Raw genomic sequence first — 16,902 nt, forward strand, 5'->3', positions numbered from 1 at the left:
GGTTGCAAGTGTGGTTGGCGGGAAGGAGTAGGCTTATCTTACACCTGGTCCGGCAACCCTTGCTAACACTTTTCTTCATATGTATATGTATATGCATATATATATTTATATATATATATTTGTATGTAAGTATGTATGTATGTATAGCTTTCGGCGCGCGCGCGCGCTTGTGTGCGTGTGTGTGTGTGTGTGTGTGTGTGTGTGTGTGTGTGTGTGTGTGTGTGTGTGTGTGTGTGCATGTGTGTGTGTGTAGGTATGTGTGTGTGTATGTGCACACAAACACACAGATACATCCTGCGTACATAGGCACGACACGTTTTAGACCTGTACATATAACGAATCGTGATTTATCATTACCATCATTTCTTGAAGAAAGTCATAGGGACTCTTGGGATTCACCCATTCTCATCGCGTAGATCAACAGCCTATCCAAAATTAACTCGTCTCAAAATAGGCATTGCACCAACCAAAGAAAAAAAAAAAAAAATCTTGCATCAACACAATGCAGTTTACAATACCGTTCCTTCTAAACATGTAAGCGCGCATCCTCCCATTAATTACAAGGGAACAGTAGGGCATTGTAAGCGAAAGGGTGTCATGTATTTATTTAGTATAACGAATAAGGGAAGAGGGAGAAAAAAATATGTTATTGCAATAAGAGAAAAAGAATAATAAAACAAAATGCGTCGCGTGGAATTCCGCCTGCATAAAGTCCGCACTGGAAAGAATAATCCATTGAAAAATCCCCACCAATCGCAACGCACCAAGATCCCCCTACGTCATCATCCGCCCGCCAATGGGCGTATAGTGAGGACAACGTCATCTCTCGACCTGACCAATCAAATACTCGAGGGAATGATGTCATCCAACAAATTCGCCAATCACGGATGCCGGGGATGTGACGTCACCGAAATCGCGCTCGCTGATTGGCCCGTTCGCCCGACCCGAGCTTCTAGAAATGTCTCCGCGACGTGAGGGCAGCAACAGGCGGCGCGCGGCACCCACACTCCTCTCCCGACGACGCAGGAGCTCGCACGCGCTCGAGAGAAGGTCTCGATTTCCTTTCAGAAAGGAGTGTGGAAAAAAAAGCTCGACGTGAGTATCGAATTTCCTCCGAGCCGTAAGAATATTATCCTCCCGAGCGCGAGGATTCATTCTATCGCCTTATTTCCAGATGACACTCGCCTTTTACGCCGCAGTGGCACTCGCAACCCGGCGTTCTGGACCAACGACGTTAAAAAACATTTAAAAAATAGAGAAAATCTCACGAATTTCATACTTTTCTTTCGTAATCACAAACCTATTTCTTCAAAGAGGCCCTTAAAACAGAAAGAAAGTAGTGTCATCTCGAAATAAGCGATTTAAAAAGGGAAAAAATAACAATAATTTCAATGCCGGGCCACGAGGCACTCGAGGGGCGTGGTTGCCGTGTTGCACGAAGGCGCTTTTGCAACAGAAACGTCCAGAAATCTTCTCTGAAACCTTTGTTTACCCTTTTTTTTTTTGTCTATTCTGGTTTGATTTATAATTTGTTTTATTTTCTCTTTGCATTATTTTTTTTTCAATTTTTTTATTTTTTTTTGTCTAATTCCTTTGTCTTTGTTTATTTTTTTTTCTATTATTTTCTTTTAAAATTTCTTTTTAATTATTGGGTTCTCTTAACCATTTCCTTGTCATGTATTTAATTTACCTCATCCCTACTTTTTTCTCTTATTTTAGTCAAATTTCATGTTTTTCGCTCATTTTTTATTGTATTTTATTGTAGTTTAGTTTATATATATATATATATATATATATATATATATATATATATATATATATATATATATAAACGTCTTCATTATTCGCCTTCTTCGATAATTTATTCAAAAGATGGAAATGAATAATTGACAGTAAGTCGATTAAATGAGTAATATATATTTGGTTGAAGTAACAAGACTGTTTAATAAACAATGTAATAATAGTGATAGAAAGAGAAAAGAAAAAAATAACGATGAATTCAACTCTTGAATAAGTCGAGGTTAAGTTACATGTATATGGGGTTACTTTTTTCTGTTGGCAAAATACTGAAAAGAATATGGTTAGCGTTGAACCTGGTAAAAGAAAAAAAGAAGAAAATTAATACTTAAATTTTGCACAAAAAGTGTACACAAAATGTACCGTTAAACTTTGACGAAATGTTATGACAACATCCCCCCCTCCTCTCTCTCTCTGCTCTCTCCTCTGTCTCTTCCTCTCTCTCTTCTCCTCTCCTCTCTCTCCTCTCTCTCTCTCTCTCCTCTCTCTCTCTCTCTCTCTCTCTCTCCCCCTCCCTCCCTCTCTCTTTCTCTTTCTCTCCCTCATTCTCTTTCTCCCTCTCTCTCCCTCCCTCCCTCCCTCCCCATACCCTTCCCTCTCCCCTCTATCACCCCCTTTCCTTCCTCTTCCCTCCCTCCCCCTTCCTTTCTCTCCCTCCCTTTCTCCCTCCTTCACTCCCTCCTGGATGGATAGGAGGAGGAAAGATATAAATAATTAAACATTGAGGATAACTTTGTAGATAGTAATACCGAAGTAAACAACTATATTACAGTTCCACGAGGGAAAGGTCGAGAAAAAAAAAAAAGATAAAACGCCTCAAAATGTAACATGTCGTCAAGGGCTTACCTAATAAGCATGGCCGGTTCTTTCCTTATAATGTTAATGTTGACGCTCGCAGGCACATACAACATGAATAGATAATGTAGATTATTATTATTGTTATTATTATTATTATTATTATTATTACTATTACTATTACTATTATTTTAGCTGCTTTTCCTTCCTCTCTTCCGCTTCCGTCATTCTCTTCTCCTCATTTCCCATCTTCCTCTTCTTCACTCTTCCTTCCTTCCTTCCTCCCTCCCTCCCTCCCTCCCTCCCTCCCTCCCTCCCTCCCTCCCTCCCGAGGTGGTCCTTGGCTGCCCGATATTCGTGTCACGTGATTCACCGGACAGAAAATTAGGGCGTGTGAAGGGAGGATTTCGCTGATAAAAGACTAATTGCTCGTTATGTCAGCAACGACCCCGTTCTGACATTAGCGTTTGTGGAACTGACATGATTGTCTTGTGAATTTGTTTTTGTTTTTCCTTTTTCTTTTCCTTTTCCTTTATTTTATTTTGTTGTCTTTTCCTTTTTTTTTTTTTTCGTTTTATTTGTGTGTGTGTGTGTGTGTGTGTTTTATAGTCGGCCATAGTTTCATATCCTAGTGTAAAACGGTAATTAACAACTGTCAATAATATAAGACGAAAACCGTAGCCACGCCATGTTCTCTCCCTCTCTTGGTTTCCTTCCCTTCCTTTCCCCTTGTCCCTTCTCTTTGCTTATTTATTTATTTATTTATTTATTTGTTATTCTTTATTTTATTATTATTATTATTATTATTATACTATTCCCTCTGCCAACTACCACCGCATTGCCTCGCTTCGCGCTCGACCTTGTCCTAGATTTATCTACGTTTCTCGGCTCATTCTCTCTCTTTAATCTCCATCTAACCTTGATATTACACTTGTCCCTCTTATGACGAGGGTGGATATTGAGCGAGAAATTAGTATCCTTTGATGAGTCACGGGCGAGGGAACGAAGCCCACGCTCGCACTCGGGGCCCGTTAAGGTCACTCGAGGACCAGCGCGCGTGCCGCTTTCACCCTTGATGGCCTTACGCCTATATTTGGGTGGGGAGGGTGGGCCAGTATTTGTTATTGGGTTGAGATAACTGGAATGTGTTATTTCTTTATTTTTATGTTTATATATATTATTTGTGTGTGTGTATTTATGTATGTATGTAACGTAGGTTTGGGGTCTTTAGCGTTGCGATGAAAAAAAAAGTGTTCTTCTCGATTTGTTTCCATGTACCTGATTTTACTCTTTTAATCAACTGCTCATATTGGCACTGGCGCCTGACGGAATCTGTTCAAGTTCTAGCGTTTTAAGAAAACTCGGCTTGCCAGAAATAAAGAGGTTGATTGGTGGTAAGTCCTGGTTGCGTGCCGTGGCTAGTCCTCAGAACTACCCAATTTTCGAAAGGAGCTTCAGAGACGAAATGTCAAGCAATAGAGTTGATTTAACCTCACGGTTGGATTTAATTCCTCAATCCTCCCCCTCAATGGTAAGGATTGCTGGGTAATTACATTGCCTTGGATGTAGCCTAGAGTTATTCAAAGCCATCATAGACAGGCATAGTAGGAATAGCAGCCAAATTCAGGTTATCTTGGCCACGAAAGGGTTAGGGGGGTACATCCCACGAAGGGTTGAAGGGCGTAGGTAGTGAGGCAGAGTGGCATCGCATGCACTTGACAGCATGGGTTGTCATGACTAACATAATTTCTTAGTAACCAAGTGCCTTCTATGTCTGGCGTTTTCACTTCTATCTAGGGAAGGGTCCCACATGTCACACACACCCAGTGCAGTGGCGAAAGAGGAATTGACAAATAATGTTGTCAGTTCCGCAAACATTCTTTTGCTTCCTCTACTCTTATTAGTACTGCTGAAACTGCATTCAGTGCAACGCTACCTCCATTATACACACACACACACACACACACACACACACACACACATATATATATATATATATATATATATATATATATATATATATATATATATATATATATATACATATATATACATACACATATATACATATATGTACATTTATATATACATATATAATATTTTTTCCCTATATATAATACTATAATTATTCCCCTGTGTTGCATAGGTTTACGTACTTTTCATGTTAATATATAGAGTATTACTATTGTCATTAATATGTTACTATTCTATGCTTCCCTTTTTTTCTTGTTTCGGCCCTCAAAATAAAGTATTGCACACCAGGAGACAGTAATACATCCTTATTTTCATTGATACACATTCATATGGAATTGTATAAATGTTTCAGATCATGATTAAAGCAGTTGGGATCGACCTGGGAACAACGTACTCCTGCGTCGGAGTCTTCCAGCATGGCAAGGTGGAGATCATCGCCAACGACCAAGGCAACCGCACAACGCCTTCCTACGTCGCCTTCACGGACACAGAGCGTCTCATTGGAGATGCTGCCAAGAATCAGGTCGCTATGAATCCCAATAACACTGTGTTTGATGCCAAACGATTGATTGGGAGGAAGTTCGAAGACTCGTGTGTGCAGGGGGACTTGAAGCACTGGCCCTTCCACGTGATCAGCGATGGTGGCAAACCCAAGATCGCGGTGGAATACAAGGGAGAGAAGAAGACCTTCTTCCCAGAGGAAATCTCTTCGATGGTTCTCATCAAGATGAAGGAAACAGCAGAAGCCTATCTGGGTGGAGTCGTCAAAGATGCGGTTATTACCGTTCCTGCATATTTCAATGATTCGCAGAGACAGGCAACTAAGGATGCTGGTACCATTGCCGGCCTCAATGTCTTGCGTATTATCAATGAGCCAACAGCAGCCGCCATTGCGTATGGCCTTGACAAGAAAGTGGGAGGTGAACGAAATGTTCTCATCTTCGATCTGGGAGGTGGAACGTTCGACGTCTCAATCCTTACCATTGAGGATGGCATCTTCGAAGTGAAATCGACAGCCGGAGACACTCACCTGGGTGGCGAGGACTTCGACAACAGACTGGTCAATCACTTCATGAATGAATTCAAGCGCAAGTTCAAGAAGGACTTCACCGACAACAAGCGTGCTGTTCGCCGCCTTCGCACAGCATGTGAACGAGCGAAGAGGACACTTTCTTCGTCTACGCAGGCCAGCATTGAGATCGATTCCCTGTGTGATGGCGTGGATTTCTATACCTCTGTCACTCGCGCTCGCTTTGAGGAACTGTGTGCCGATCTTTTCCGTGGAACGCTTGAACCCGTTGAAAAGTCTCTCCGCGACGCCAAGATGGACAAGGCTCAGATCCATGAAATCGTTTTGGTCGGTGGATCTACAAGGATACCAAAGATTCAGAAACTCCTGCAAGACTTCTTCAATGGAAAAGAGCTGAATAAGTCCATCAACCCAGACGAGGCCGTTGCTTATGGAGCTGCTGTCCAGGCAGCGATCTTGGTAGGAGACAAGTCTGAGGCTGTGCAGGACCTGCTGCTTTTGGACGTAACTCCCCTCTCATTGGGCATCGAAACAGCAGGCGGCGTGATGACCGCTCTCATCAAACGCAACACAACCATTCCTACGAAGCAGACCCAGACGTTCACAACCTATTCCGATAACCAGCCAGGTGTACTCATCCAAGTGTACGAGGGCGAGCGAGCCATGACCAAGGACAACAATCTCTTGGGGAAATTCGAGCTCGCTGGCATTCCTCCAGCTCCGCGAGGCGTGCCGCAGATCGAAGTCACATTTGACATAGATGCCAACGGCATTCTAAACGTCTCTGCCATTGACAAGTCGACTGGCAAGGAAAACAAGATCACCATAACCAATGACAAGGGTCGCCTCTCCAAGGAGGAGATCGAACGCATGGTTCATGACGCTGAGAAGTACAAGGCGGACGACGAAAAGCAGCGGGAACGCATTTCTGCCAAGAACAGCCTCGAGTCCTATTGCTTCAACATGAAGTCGACAGTGGAGGATGAAAAGTTCAAGGATAAGGTCGCCGAGGAAGATCGCAACAAAATCCTTGAAGCTTGCAATGAAACCATCAAGTGGCTTGATGCCAATCAGCTTGGGGAGAAGGACGAATATGAACACAAGCAGAAGGAGGTTGAAAATATCTGCAACCCCATCATCTCGAAAATGTACGCGGCTGCAGGAGGAGCCCCAGGCGGTGCCTCAGGTAGAGGTGCACCAGCTAGTGGCCCAACCATTGAGGAGGTCGATTAACTTGATTCACTCCTATTACAGAGACCCCCTTTTCACTCTAAACCTCTCTCTCTCCTGTAAAAAAAAAAACCCTATCTTCTCAGATTGTATGCATACATGTATATATTTATTATTGCAGCTACGTTGAGGGAAGAAAGTATTATTTGATAATTGGAAAATCAAACCGTACATTTTAGTTTGTGAGGAAAAATTCACAAAGTGATGAATATATTCCTCTGCTATTATGTTTTCTTACACACCCTGCTTATTTAGAAAAGTTTTCAAGGAATTCAATCATGTTCTCTTATATTTTATTTATGAATTATGTGCTAATACACACTGAAGTTGCCCAACCTAGTTTGTAAGAAAAATAAATTTTCTTTTTGAATATTGAATGGATAATAACACATGTAACTGATCAAATGTAATTGTCATTGATTGTCGACTTTCATATCAAGTGTTCAGCCATCTGCAACATAAATATTGTTGCGTATTTAGGAAAAATTAAGAGATTGTAAACTCGCGTTGCTTTGAAACATTCCATATATCACTTTATTTCATTGTGAAACAATATAAAAGGAAAAGCTTCTTTATTATTTTATGAAAGATAACCTGTTTATTTGTTCCAAGTACTGAGATAAATGTAAAGGAAATCTCATTGTTTTTAATGATTGTCAATGGCATGTAACATATTCACTTTAATTGCCAGTGTTTATTTCTGCATAGAGCACGTGGTTCACCTTTCTCGATATTGCATGATAGGAAATATGACCAAGGAGTGCAATCATTTCATGTTCTGAAACTTTACATTTAATATTTTGACGTTTCATGGAACAGAGCAAAAAAATCTTTTGATTTAGGGGTGAATATGCTTCTTTCGAGAAAAGTACAATATAGCCTTGCAGAACTCTAAAATAGTAAACGTTCATAAGATTAACAAGTTATTGCAAGAAGTTATATATGCAACATTTACTACTATATTATCACAGTTTATTACGTCATTTTTGGACCAATAAAGTCTAATAAGTAAATTCGTTTTCTATTGCCCATTATACTTCATGTGGTCTTATTTACACTTAAAGAAAAGGGCCTAAAAACAAATCGAAAGTCCGTGAGAACACCTATAACCATTTGTTGTCTATTTTATAATGGGGAGTTAGTTGTACTACTTTGATCACGTCAGTCTGATAATCAAAAAGTTTGTTGCCTATAATTAACCCATTCATGGTGGAATGGGTAACGAAACGGTTATATTACACTTAAATAATATAATGTGATGATTCTCCACAAATATTGACAAATTCATGGAGCAATTTGAGCGAGCGAAAGGTACCAGCTCCCCCCTTGCTATTATAGGAAAGTTTTACTAGCCTCTCGGTCTTTTTATATATAGGATTGCTAATGCATTACAAAGATAATATTCATTACGTCATAGGAAATATATGTGAATACTAGTAATATATAGAAGAAAGACAAGGTTATGATGTTTAAAAGTGTATATTTAAAGATAACGAAAGGTTAAAGTTAATTACTACCTTGCCTCTGAAGGGTCGAGTACATCACTATTTGTTTATGTGGGACTATAGAGTAACTGCCCCTCACTCCCTTGCTCGTCGTTGTCGTGGGGGGCTTAGGAGACGGGGACTGAGGTCTACCTTGGTTCTCAGACTTCATCTCAACTGATTTTGCATGTTCCTTTTCTTCTCCACCTTTTCTTTTCCTTTACTTCTTCATCTCCTCCCGTCCACTTAACCCAATCATCTACTCATTTTTACTCTAATCGTCACAATACTTTACGGTAATGCTATATGATCTTCGATGTCTGTCACATTTATTTGTTGACCGTTGACCACTCTGAAAATCCACAAACATCGCCTTATTGATACCCCCCCCCAAAAAAAAAAAAAAAAAAAAAAAAATTGTTTGTCAATACATGAGACTAAAACTAAAGCTACCTTGTTGATATTTGAATTGTGTGGGTATTCAGGAATGTATAAACACACTGTAGGACAAGACCTTGGGAAGCATGGGAGGGTTTTAATTAATGTTTAATGCTGGCATTTCACATGACGAAAGTGGTAACTGGCAGCTCAACTGAGCAATTCATTTTCCATTCACAATGAAGATATGTAGTTTTGAGGGAAACATGATTGTTAGGGCAGTAATAAATGAACACCACATCATCACTTGCCTTTTATCTCTATAGGACTAAATAACAGGATTCACATATGTTATAAGAAAATAATGTAAAATTTGCTTGAATAATCATTGCAAAAGAATAATATCCCGAGTGTGCAATCCTGTGTATAAGGAAATTATACTTTTGTTCAAGGTATGATTAGTTGGTAACACCATAGTTACTGTACATGACAGTGTAAGCATTATTGCATAATCATTGCACTTGTACTGTGTGCCATAAACTAAAAAACAGATACTGCTCCTTACCGTTCTTACTCTTACTTCAGCAAGACCTGGAAGGAAGAAATGCTCAAACTAATCACTCCATCTTCAACGTTTTGATAAGATCCCAACTGATTTCGGGTCTTAACTACAAGGGAAAATGTTCACCATGAAATTTCCAATGTACCACTCTGGAAATTTCTTGAGGTATTTTCCTGTGCTCCTCCCTAATGCTTGAGTCTCAGGTTGCAGTTCTTGAAGTGAGCCACTCTCAGCATCTTTTAAAACCCTCCTGGTTTAATCCCCAGTCACATTTCATCAGTGTCCCTCCCCAAGCAAATCTAATGTTACTGTATTAATGGAGAGGCTGAGAACTTTTCACCCATCATTTTACAATTGTAAACTCATGTACATATTCATTCTGAAGTCTATAAAAGATGAAATTCTGTAAATCTCAATATCTGCATGCAAGCATTATCCAAATTAAGAAATACATAAGGAAAATCAGATCATTTGATTATTCAACATTTTCTGCTGTACTGACATCTGTGCTTCATAAAAAGCATACCACTTAAATTCAGAAAAATAATGTTTTAGATGTTATTTCTTGCATTTTACTGAACACTGTTTATGGCTTATGACAGTAAGTCTCATTTAGAAAAGACAAACATTGTGTTAATGTCAGTTAACTTTGTTCTTCTGATTATGACCTCTTGCTAGGGATCAACAATTATCAAACACATATATTTTGACATGTGATGAATGCCCATTTCAGAGAAAAACAAAGTTATAAATGTGGGCATTCTTAGTCTAAAAGGTTAGTAAGATATACAAAAGCAAGGGTGATGATAAAACTTTATTTTCATTTTTGTTTTTTTTTTATTATAATATTTTCATAAACTTTCAATATATCTGTAAATCCATACACGATTTTTTGTTTATTATGTCACAAAAACTGTACGCCATAGAATACTTATATATTATATCATCTTCATGCATGATATTACACCTTAAGAAAAAACAGAATAACTTATTCTGCCAACTATTTATCCATACAGGCAATGCAAAGAGTACAAATATTTTCAGTTAATCTTTAGTATAACAAATTACTAAAGCATAAATGACTTAATAATTATAGAATCAGGATGTATTTATTGACATGAAAGAGTGCAATACGGAAGATGGAAATGAATGGGTTAGAGGAGGGGGAGAGGGGGAGAAAGAAAAGATGATGGTGAATGAACATGTAAGTGCTTCGGTGTGATCTTTTCATAAATATATATTTATATGCAGATCTTTAACAAAAACAATTAGTGTAATGGCACCATGAATAATGCAAAGTGTCTTCCAAATAACATGAGTGCATATAAAATGTACTATGCAGTTGTTAAAACTATCTACCATATAAAAATTGTCCTTTTGTGCTAAAAGTTTACACACATCCAACAATGAACTTCAGATATGCTGAAACATCCACATAAATTTAGGATAACAATAAACTACACAAGGTGATCAACCAAGGCCATAGATTTGCTTGGATGACGCTTACTGTGCAAATGACCCTGATACCTAAGCTCATCGGCAGCTCTTGGACGGAAGTGCAGAGCAGATCTACCAGGAAATATGTTGTCAATGCTTCGATTCAACTTTGCAAACACATGTTTCGATGTGTCACCTGGAGTCCTCCCTGGTTGAATTTTACTATTACTTCCTTGGTAAGTGACTCTACTACTTTGATGATAATATCTGTCATCATTTTCCTTGTCATCATTCTGCACACTTTTATCTTCTGTCTTCTTCAGTCCTCCCAAAGTCACATGATAAAGGTATGGGTCAGTTTTTGGATCCAAAGGCTTGGGAGCACCGCACTCAGCACATATGCTTCTTCCTTCTTTATTTGTCAAGGTTGGCTCCAAGTATAATCTGTCATTCTGCAGGTAGTGGTGTACACCTGGAAAATATGTTCTGCATTACAAATAGAAGAGAGAGAGAGAGAGAGAGAGAGAGAGAGAGAGAGAGAGAGAGAGAGAGAGAGAGAGAGAGAGAGTGAGTGAGTGAGTGAGTGAGTGAGTGAGTGAGAGAGAGAGAGAGAGAGAGAGAGAGAGAGAGAGAGAGAGAGAGAGAGAGAGAGAGAGAGAGACAAGACAGACAGACAGAGACAGAGACAGAGTGAGTGAGTGTTAGTAAGTCAGTTAGCAAGCAAGCATAGACCACAAGAGAATACATAGAAAATGAATAATAAATTGTTGTATTCCATAAAAGTTCTGAAGTTACTTTTTTCTACTTAATTACAGTGAGAAACACCAACACTACAATTGTGCACTCTTAAACATTAGTAGTGGTTCCTAAACTACCTTTTAATATGTATACTCAAGCAAGATAACATGAACGCAAGATACACCAAACCCTTTATTAACATGCTAAATAATCCATACAGATACATACATTTATGAGGAGGACCATTGTAATCCCAGTCTCTATGCCTCTCTGCTCTGCGTGACCGATACTGGCGGAGTTCCTCCAGGTCTTCTGCATCCCAAGACTTCCACTTCCGTCTGTGGTGAACCAGGTGGTGCTGAAAGACAGATCATTTGTCAGAACTCAATCCACTGCTGGCCTTATTTCTTGAATTATTATCAAGGTGCTAAATATTGTGATGCTTAGTGATAGACAGGTAAAAAGAGGATATCTAGAATTATTTATCTTTTTTTGGATGATAGGAGACTGGAGAGTAATAGAAAGAAGTGAAATATGTGAATAAAACACTTGTTTACATCTGCATTGCTTTTAAGCAGGAAATAAACATATTCTAGCATTCATTTGTGCAGTCATTCTAAATCTGGTTGAGCTCCTTATAACATAATTTTTTTCTTTTCTTTGTAATTTATATATATACAAATATATGATTTATTACCATACACATTTTGACAATTATACATTTTATTGTATTATGCATATTTTACTTACATTTTTTTTGTAAATTTCCATTTTCACATATATATGTCAGTATTTTTTTCCATTTTGATGCTCCAGAGTAACTACTTAATACATCAGCACAAAGAACACATTTTTCAGTGTACAAAATTGAATTCTTTAATTATTTAAGATAAAACTTGAAAAGTTAGGGTTATCTGCAGCCAGGGGGTAAGATGGGCACAGAAACTGCTGTCTTTAGGGGTTAATACCATAGCAGGCATATGTAGGGTCTTGTTTTGTCTTGTTTTTTTTTTTCTCTCTTTTTTCTACTTTAGAGTCAATCAACGCTGACTTGTATGTGCTTGTGTCTATGTGTGAATATTTGTTAGTTAGGATAATAAACTAAAACTAAATTTGCTGATAACATGAGGCAATACTTAACAATTGATGATTCATCTAGAAAATAATCATACTTACCAAATAATCCTGATTTCTATACTCTCTTTCAAGTTTTTTCTTCAAGTCTTTCACCAACTCTGTTTTTGGTTCATATGGTATACGATTCCTCTGCAGGATTTCCTCTTCCCCATCTGAGAAAAAAACAGGAACTGACTGCCTCCTACGTAACGTATTTCTTAAGCCATGATCCCTTGGTGTTTTTATGTGTCTGTGATGATATATTGGATCATAAGAATCTAGGTCAGAGGAATCACAATGATAACAGTATCTGTCATCCACAGAATATGAGCGTCGACTCTGTCTTCTGCATAATGCACACAAGTCATCATTATACTTTTTTCTAGATGGACTAATATTATAGGACCTAGTTCCTGGCTCTCTCACCCTAGAAGGAACAAATTCAGAAGCAGAATTCATTCGTCTAAACCTTGGGTTAGCAGGATATTTGAGTCTTGGAGATTCACAAAGTATACACCTTTCCTGGTGAATTTCTTGAACAGGATTCCTGCTCTCTGATACTGAGGAAGTGCTGTCATAATCATTCACATCTTTTTCTGAATAATCATCATGGCTTTCCGAATCATGAATTGAATGGTTATGACTATGCCTTCTTTGAAGAGGATCTGGCCTATCATTTCTCCCTGTCATTTCTGCATGCTTGGACTTTTCATGCCTGGTTTCATAATTATCCAGGTTAATATCTCTTCTCATCGTATTACGATGGCTGGTCTCTGTATGAAAGTTCTCGTGTGTTACATCACCAGCATTTGTTTTGTCTGAAAACTGGACTCTCTTCTTTGAGATATCCTCAGTATTTTGTTTATTATTCTCATTTTCATTACGGAGAGTGTCTTCAGAAGTCTTTTGTCTGCCTCTACTTTCTTCCATGTCATTCTCCTTGAATGTAAGCTGGCTTGGTCTCCAATTTGCATCTAATATTGATATTCCTTCTGTGTTATCTTTTGATGCATAGATTTTTCTTCCATTGAGCCCACCCCTGGGTACTGTACATGTAGATGTTAAAATGTGACTTGATGCTCTAATATCTGATACTGGTGGTTTACCTTTAACTCTACTCTGTTTAGCCTTATTAGAAGTAGGACCTGAACACTGACATTTTGGTCTCATATGATTACAATTAAGCCTGGTCTTTAGCTGATTTCCCATGACAGTCATTTTTGCATGTGGTCTCAATGGCTCACTACTTTTAGATTTATTGTGCTTTAGTTTCCTATTAGACTGGGAGATCTGGTTGAAGGAAGGCGAACTGGATAAAGACATCAGCGTGGGTTTTTGTTTTCTTGAGGTGACATCCACCCTAACTGGACGGAGTTTTTCCGCCCTTCTGAAATGGATTTGTCACAAATTTAAAACACGCTTACTGAGGGTCATCTTGACAGTTATACATATTGTCTAGCACAATCTAAATAATGATTGGTTCATATGCTTTTAATCTTACATGTAGATGACATTATGCAAAACTACTTATAGATGACTTAAATACATAAAGAAAGAAATACTTACGTGCTAATTACTGGTCCATAAAATGTAACTTTCTTCTGTGGCTGGACAGACTTCCAGTCAACTTGAGATTTTTCCTGAGTATTTTGCATCTTCTTAGACCTTTGAAAAACAAGAAAATATTACAAGTTACATATACATATATTAACTTTTCATGTCCAAAAAATTGCATTTCACATTAACATCTTGGTGATAGAGCATGTTTGTGGCCATATAGTCAATAGATGCTGGGCTTAATTCAGCTTTTCCACTCCCCAGCAACAAATCTTCTATGACCACCACTCACTCAAACTTTGTCTGTACCTCTATATTGTCCGCTGCATGAGACCTCCTCACACACCACAGAGTTTAAGGAGAAATGACTTACCATATAAATATTTCCTTTCATATACCAAGCACTGCAACTGGCCTGAATCTCAAAACAAATCCAGAGGTCATGTCTCAAAATGACACAATGAATAGAGATATAGCTGTAAATTTGGACTTTTGTGATAAGAACTTCAGGAGAGTATTGATAACTACCAAAAGTATACTTGGACCTCAATGTATTTCTTTCCATAATTCACAATTTTTTTTCTAACACTATGGTACTTTACATACTACCTTGAAATTAATAAATGAGTTCTGATACTTTGATATACCAATGGTATTATTGGAAATGATGCCTAACACCTTAAATACAGAATCTGAGCTTACCAAGTAGTAGAACACATGGGGTGAAGATTTTGTAAACAGACCCCCCCCCCTCCCCCCCCCAAAAAAAAAAAAAAAAGGGAGTTTAAGGGGGGCAAAGCTCCCTAAATAACCTGGAATCAAGTGGATACGATGTGCTCTCCCATGTATTACCGATATTTGAAATTTCCCCCCCATATTAACTGATAGGTATCATGCCCTCCCCACCTATCAGCAGGATCAATATTATAGCTGGGCTTTGTTTGCAAATTAAATGAGTGGTAGATTCATTTGAAACTGGTGTAAGGCATCATTTCCAAATTTACCCTAGATACAATTTCAGGTCGGTTTTAGCTGTTGGTTCATCTTTTATGCATTCACTAATTACCCACTCTTACGAATTAAAAGTCTGACTTACCAGTCACCTCTAATACATTTACCACAACTATACATCACATTTCCACACTGGTTAAACCCTAAAATCCGTGTGTTTTACAGTATTATGGTCAAACTTCCTTAAAAAAACTCAAGACTAACGCATCCCACACACTTTGAGTCAACACCAAACACAATTCAAATTCGAAACGTTATCTCTTAATATAACATCTCCGTATTTTCCCCCTTACGTTACCCCTCAAATCTATACACACAAGACACATTCCCATCTAAATATTACCAAATTCCACCTCTTCTCTCGGTAAAACCCCCCCAAAAATAACGGTAAAAAATCCTCGCAACGTCGCATACCTACCTGTCAACGTCTCCCACTCAGCCATCAAAACTATTTGTTTGTTTACGTTTCGGCGTTCGTGTAGGGCGGCCGCGTGAATGCGCATGCAGGCTTCGAGGGATGGGCGAAATAGGAACTCATTAATAAATTCGATATAATAAATTCGACTAGATTTTATTTATGTACCTTATAACTTTATTTTTTTTTTGCTTTATAACCCATTGTTGTTATTGTTGTTATAAAGATTGATGCTATTGTAATTATTTATGGTTAGTTTTTTCTCTTATGGTTTGAATATTAGAGGATATGATCATAGTTATTATGTATTTACTAATATGGTCAATGTAAACTTTAATAAAATGCTAGGATGAACAACAAAAGAATACTTAAAAGAAACAAAGAACATGGTGCCGGGAGTCATTTTTACAAAGTGACATATGCAGTATGGTGCAGACTTTCAGAAAGCCAAAGGATTGTGAAAAAAACTACTTTATATTTTTAGGATAAATCCAGAAGACCATACTGGGGATACACAACATAATTACATACACACAATGAAGTGTATCAAACTTGCATTACATGGAATGGAGAACACATGAATTAGGGAAACTGGAAAATAATATAATATGAGTTTGGTATTTGGTATAAAGGACAAAAGAATTAACTAACAATAACTACAGATAACCTGAAGACAATCTCTTAAAGTAAAACTGTCTGATAACAACAAAAATCCTAGCAAGTAAGCACAATTCTTTACAATAAAGAAATACACTTTGTGTACATTAAAGGAGGTTATAATTTTCGTGTTAACACTGTTATAGATGGTCTTCAGCTTTAGCACTGTTGGTCTTGTTAATGCTCTGATCTTAATGACCTGTGGGACTTTTAACTACACAAAGTGCAAAAGAAATGATACCCATTCAAACACAGTTGCAGTCCCCAAATAGTTACCTCTACCAAAAAGACAAGTAGGGTCCTTAAGTAAGGTCATAAAAGGACACATGGCTGAGATCTAGTGAGTTATGGATGTGGATAAATCTAGTATAAATCTAGAATAGACAAAGATCTTGGAGAAAAGGAAAGCAGCAGACCATTTAATTTTCACTAAAGATCTGGAAGAATTAATTAATGACAGTGTAAACTGGGTATGTATATAAGTAGATGTACCATCTATGATTAGAACAGCAGGTAGAGCTTAAAAATGAAGGAAAGGTAAAAAGTTACACCTTTAGTTATAATGCATGGCCAAGTAGCATGTAAAATACTTTACTTTTTTTCAGCAAATAATCTGGGAACTTTTTCAGTCACTCATTCCAAAGAGGGGAGGGGAAGCCTCTTCAGTGTCTTAAGTTAAATTATTTTATTCTTGTATAATGATCAGTATTTGGTCTGATTC

General features: G+C 38.0%; 2 protein-coding genes across 2 annotated transcripts; one reads left to right on the forward strand and one right to left on the reverse strand.

The window, feature by feature from the left end:
- The first annotated feature begins 945 nt into the window (after positions 1 to 945).
- LOC119574143 (heat shock 70 kDa protein cognate 4-like) lies at positions 946 to 7,839 on the forward strand. Its single transcript, XM_037921229.1, has 2 exons — positions 946 to 1,095; positions 4,919 to 7,839. Exon 2 carries the CDS (start codon positions 4,922 to 4,924, stop codon positions 6,827 to 6,829), a length of 1,908 nt encoding a protein of 635 aa, XP_037777157.1. The 5' UTR covers positions 946 to 1,095; positions 4,919 to 4,921; the 3' UTR covers positions 6,830 to 7,839.
- A 2,229-nt stretch (positions 7,840 to 10,068) lies between these two features.
- LOC119574142 lies at positions 10,069 to 15,627 on the reverse strand. The gene is given in 6 exon segments (XM_037921228.1): positions 10,069 to 11,159; positions 11,654 to 11,783; positions 12,602 to 13,928; positions 14,108 to 14,206; positions 15,528 to 15,544; positions 15,547 to 15,627. Coding segments are annotated over 6 exon segments (2,091 nt in total). The 5' UTR covers positions 15,613 to 15,627; the 3' UTR covers positions 10,069 to 10,707.
- Between the last annotated feature and the right edge of the window lie 1,275 nt (positions 15,628 to 16,902).

This window comes from Penaeus monodon, chromosome 6 (assembly GCF_015228065.2).
Source record: "Penaeus monodon isolate SGIC_2016 chromosome 6, NSTDA_Pmon_1, whole genome shotgun sequence".
Taxonomy (NCBI): domain Eukaryota; kingdom Metazoa; phylum Arthropoda; class Malacostraca; order Decapoda; family Penaeidae; genus Penaeus; species Penaeus monodon.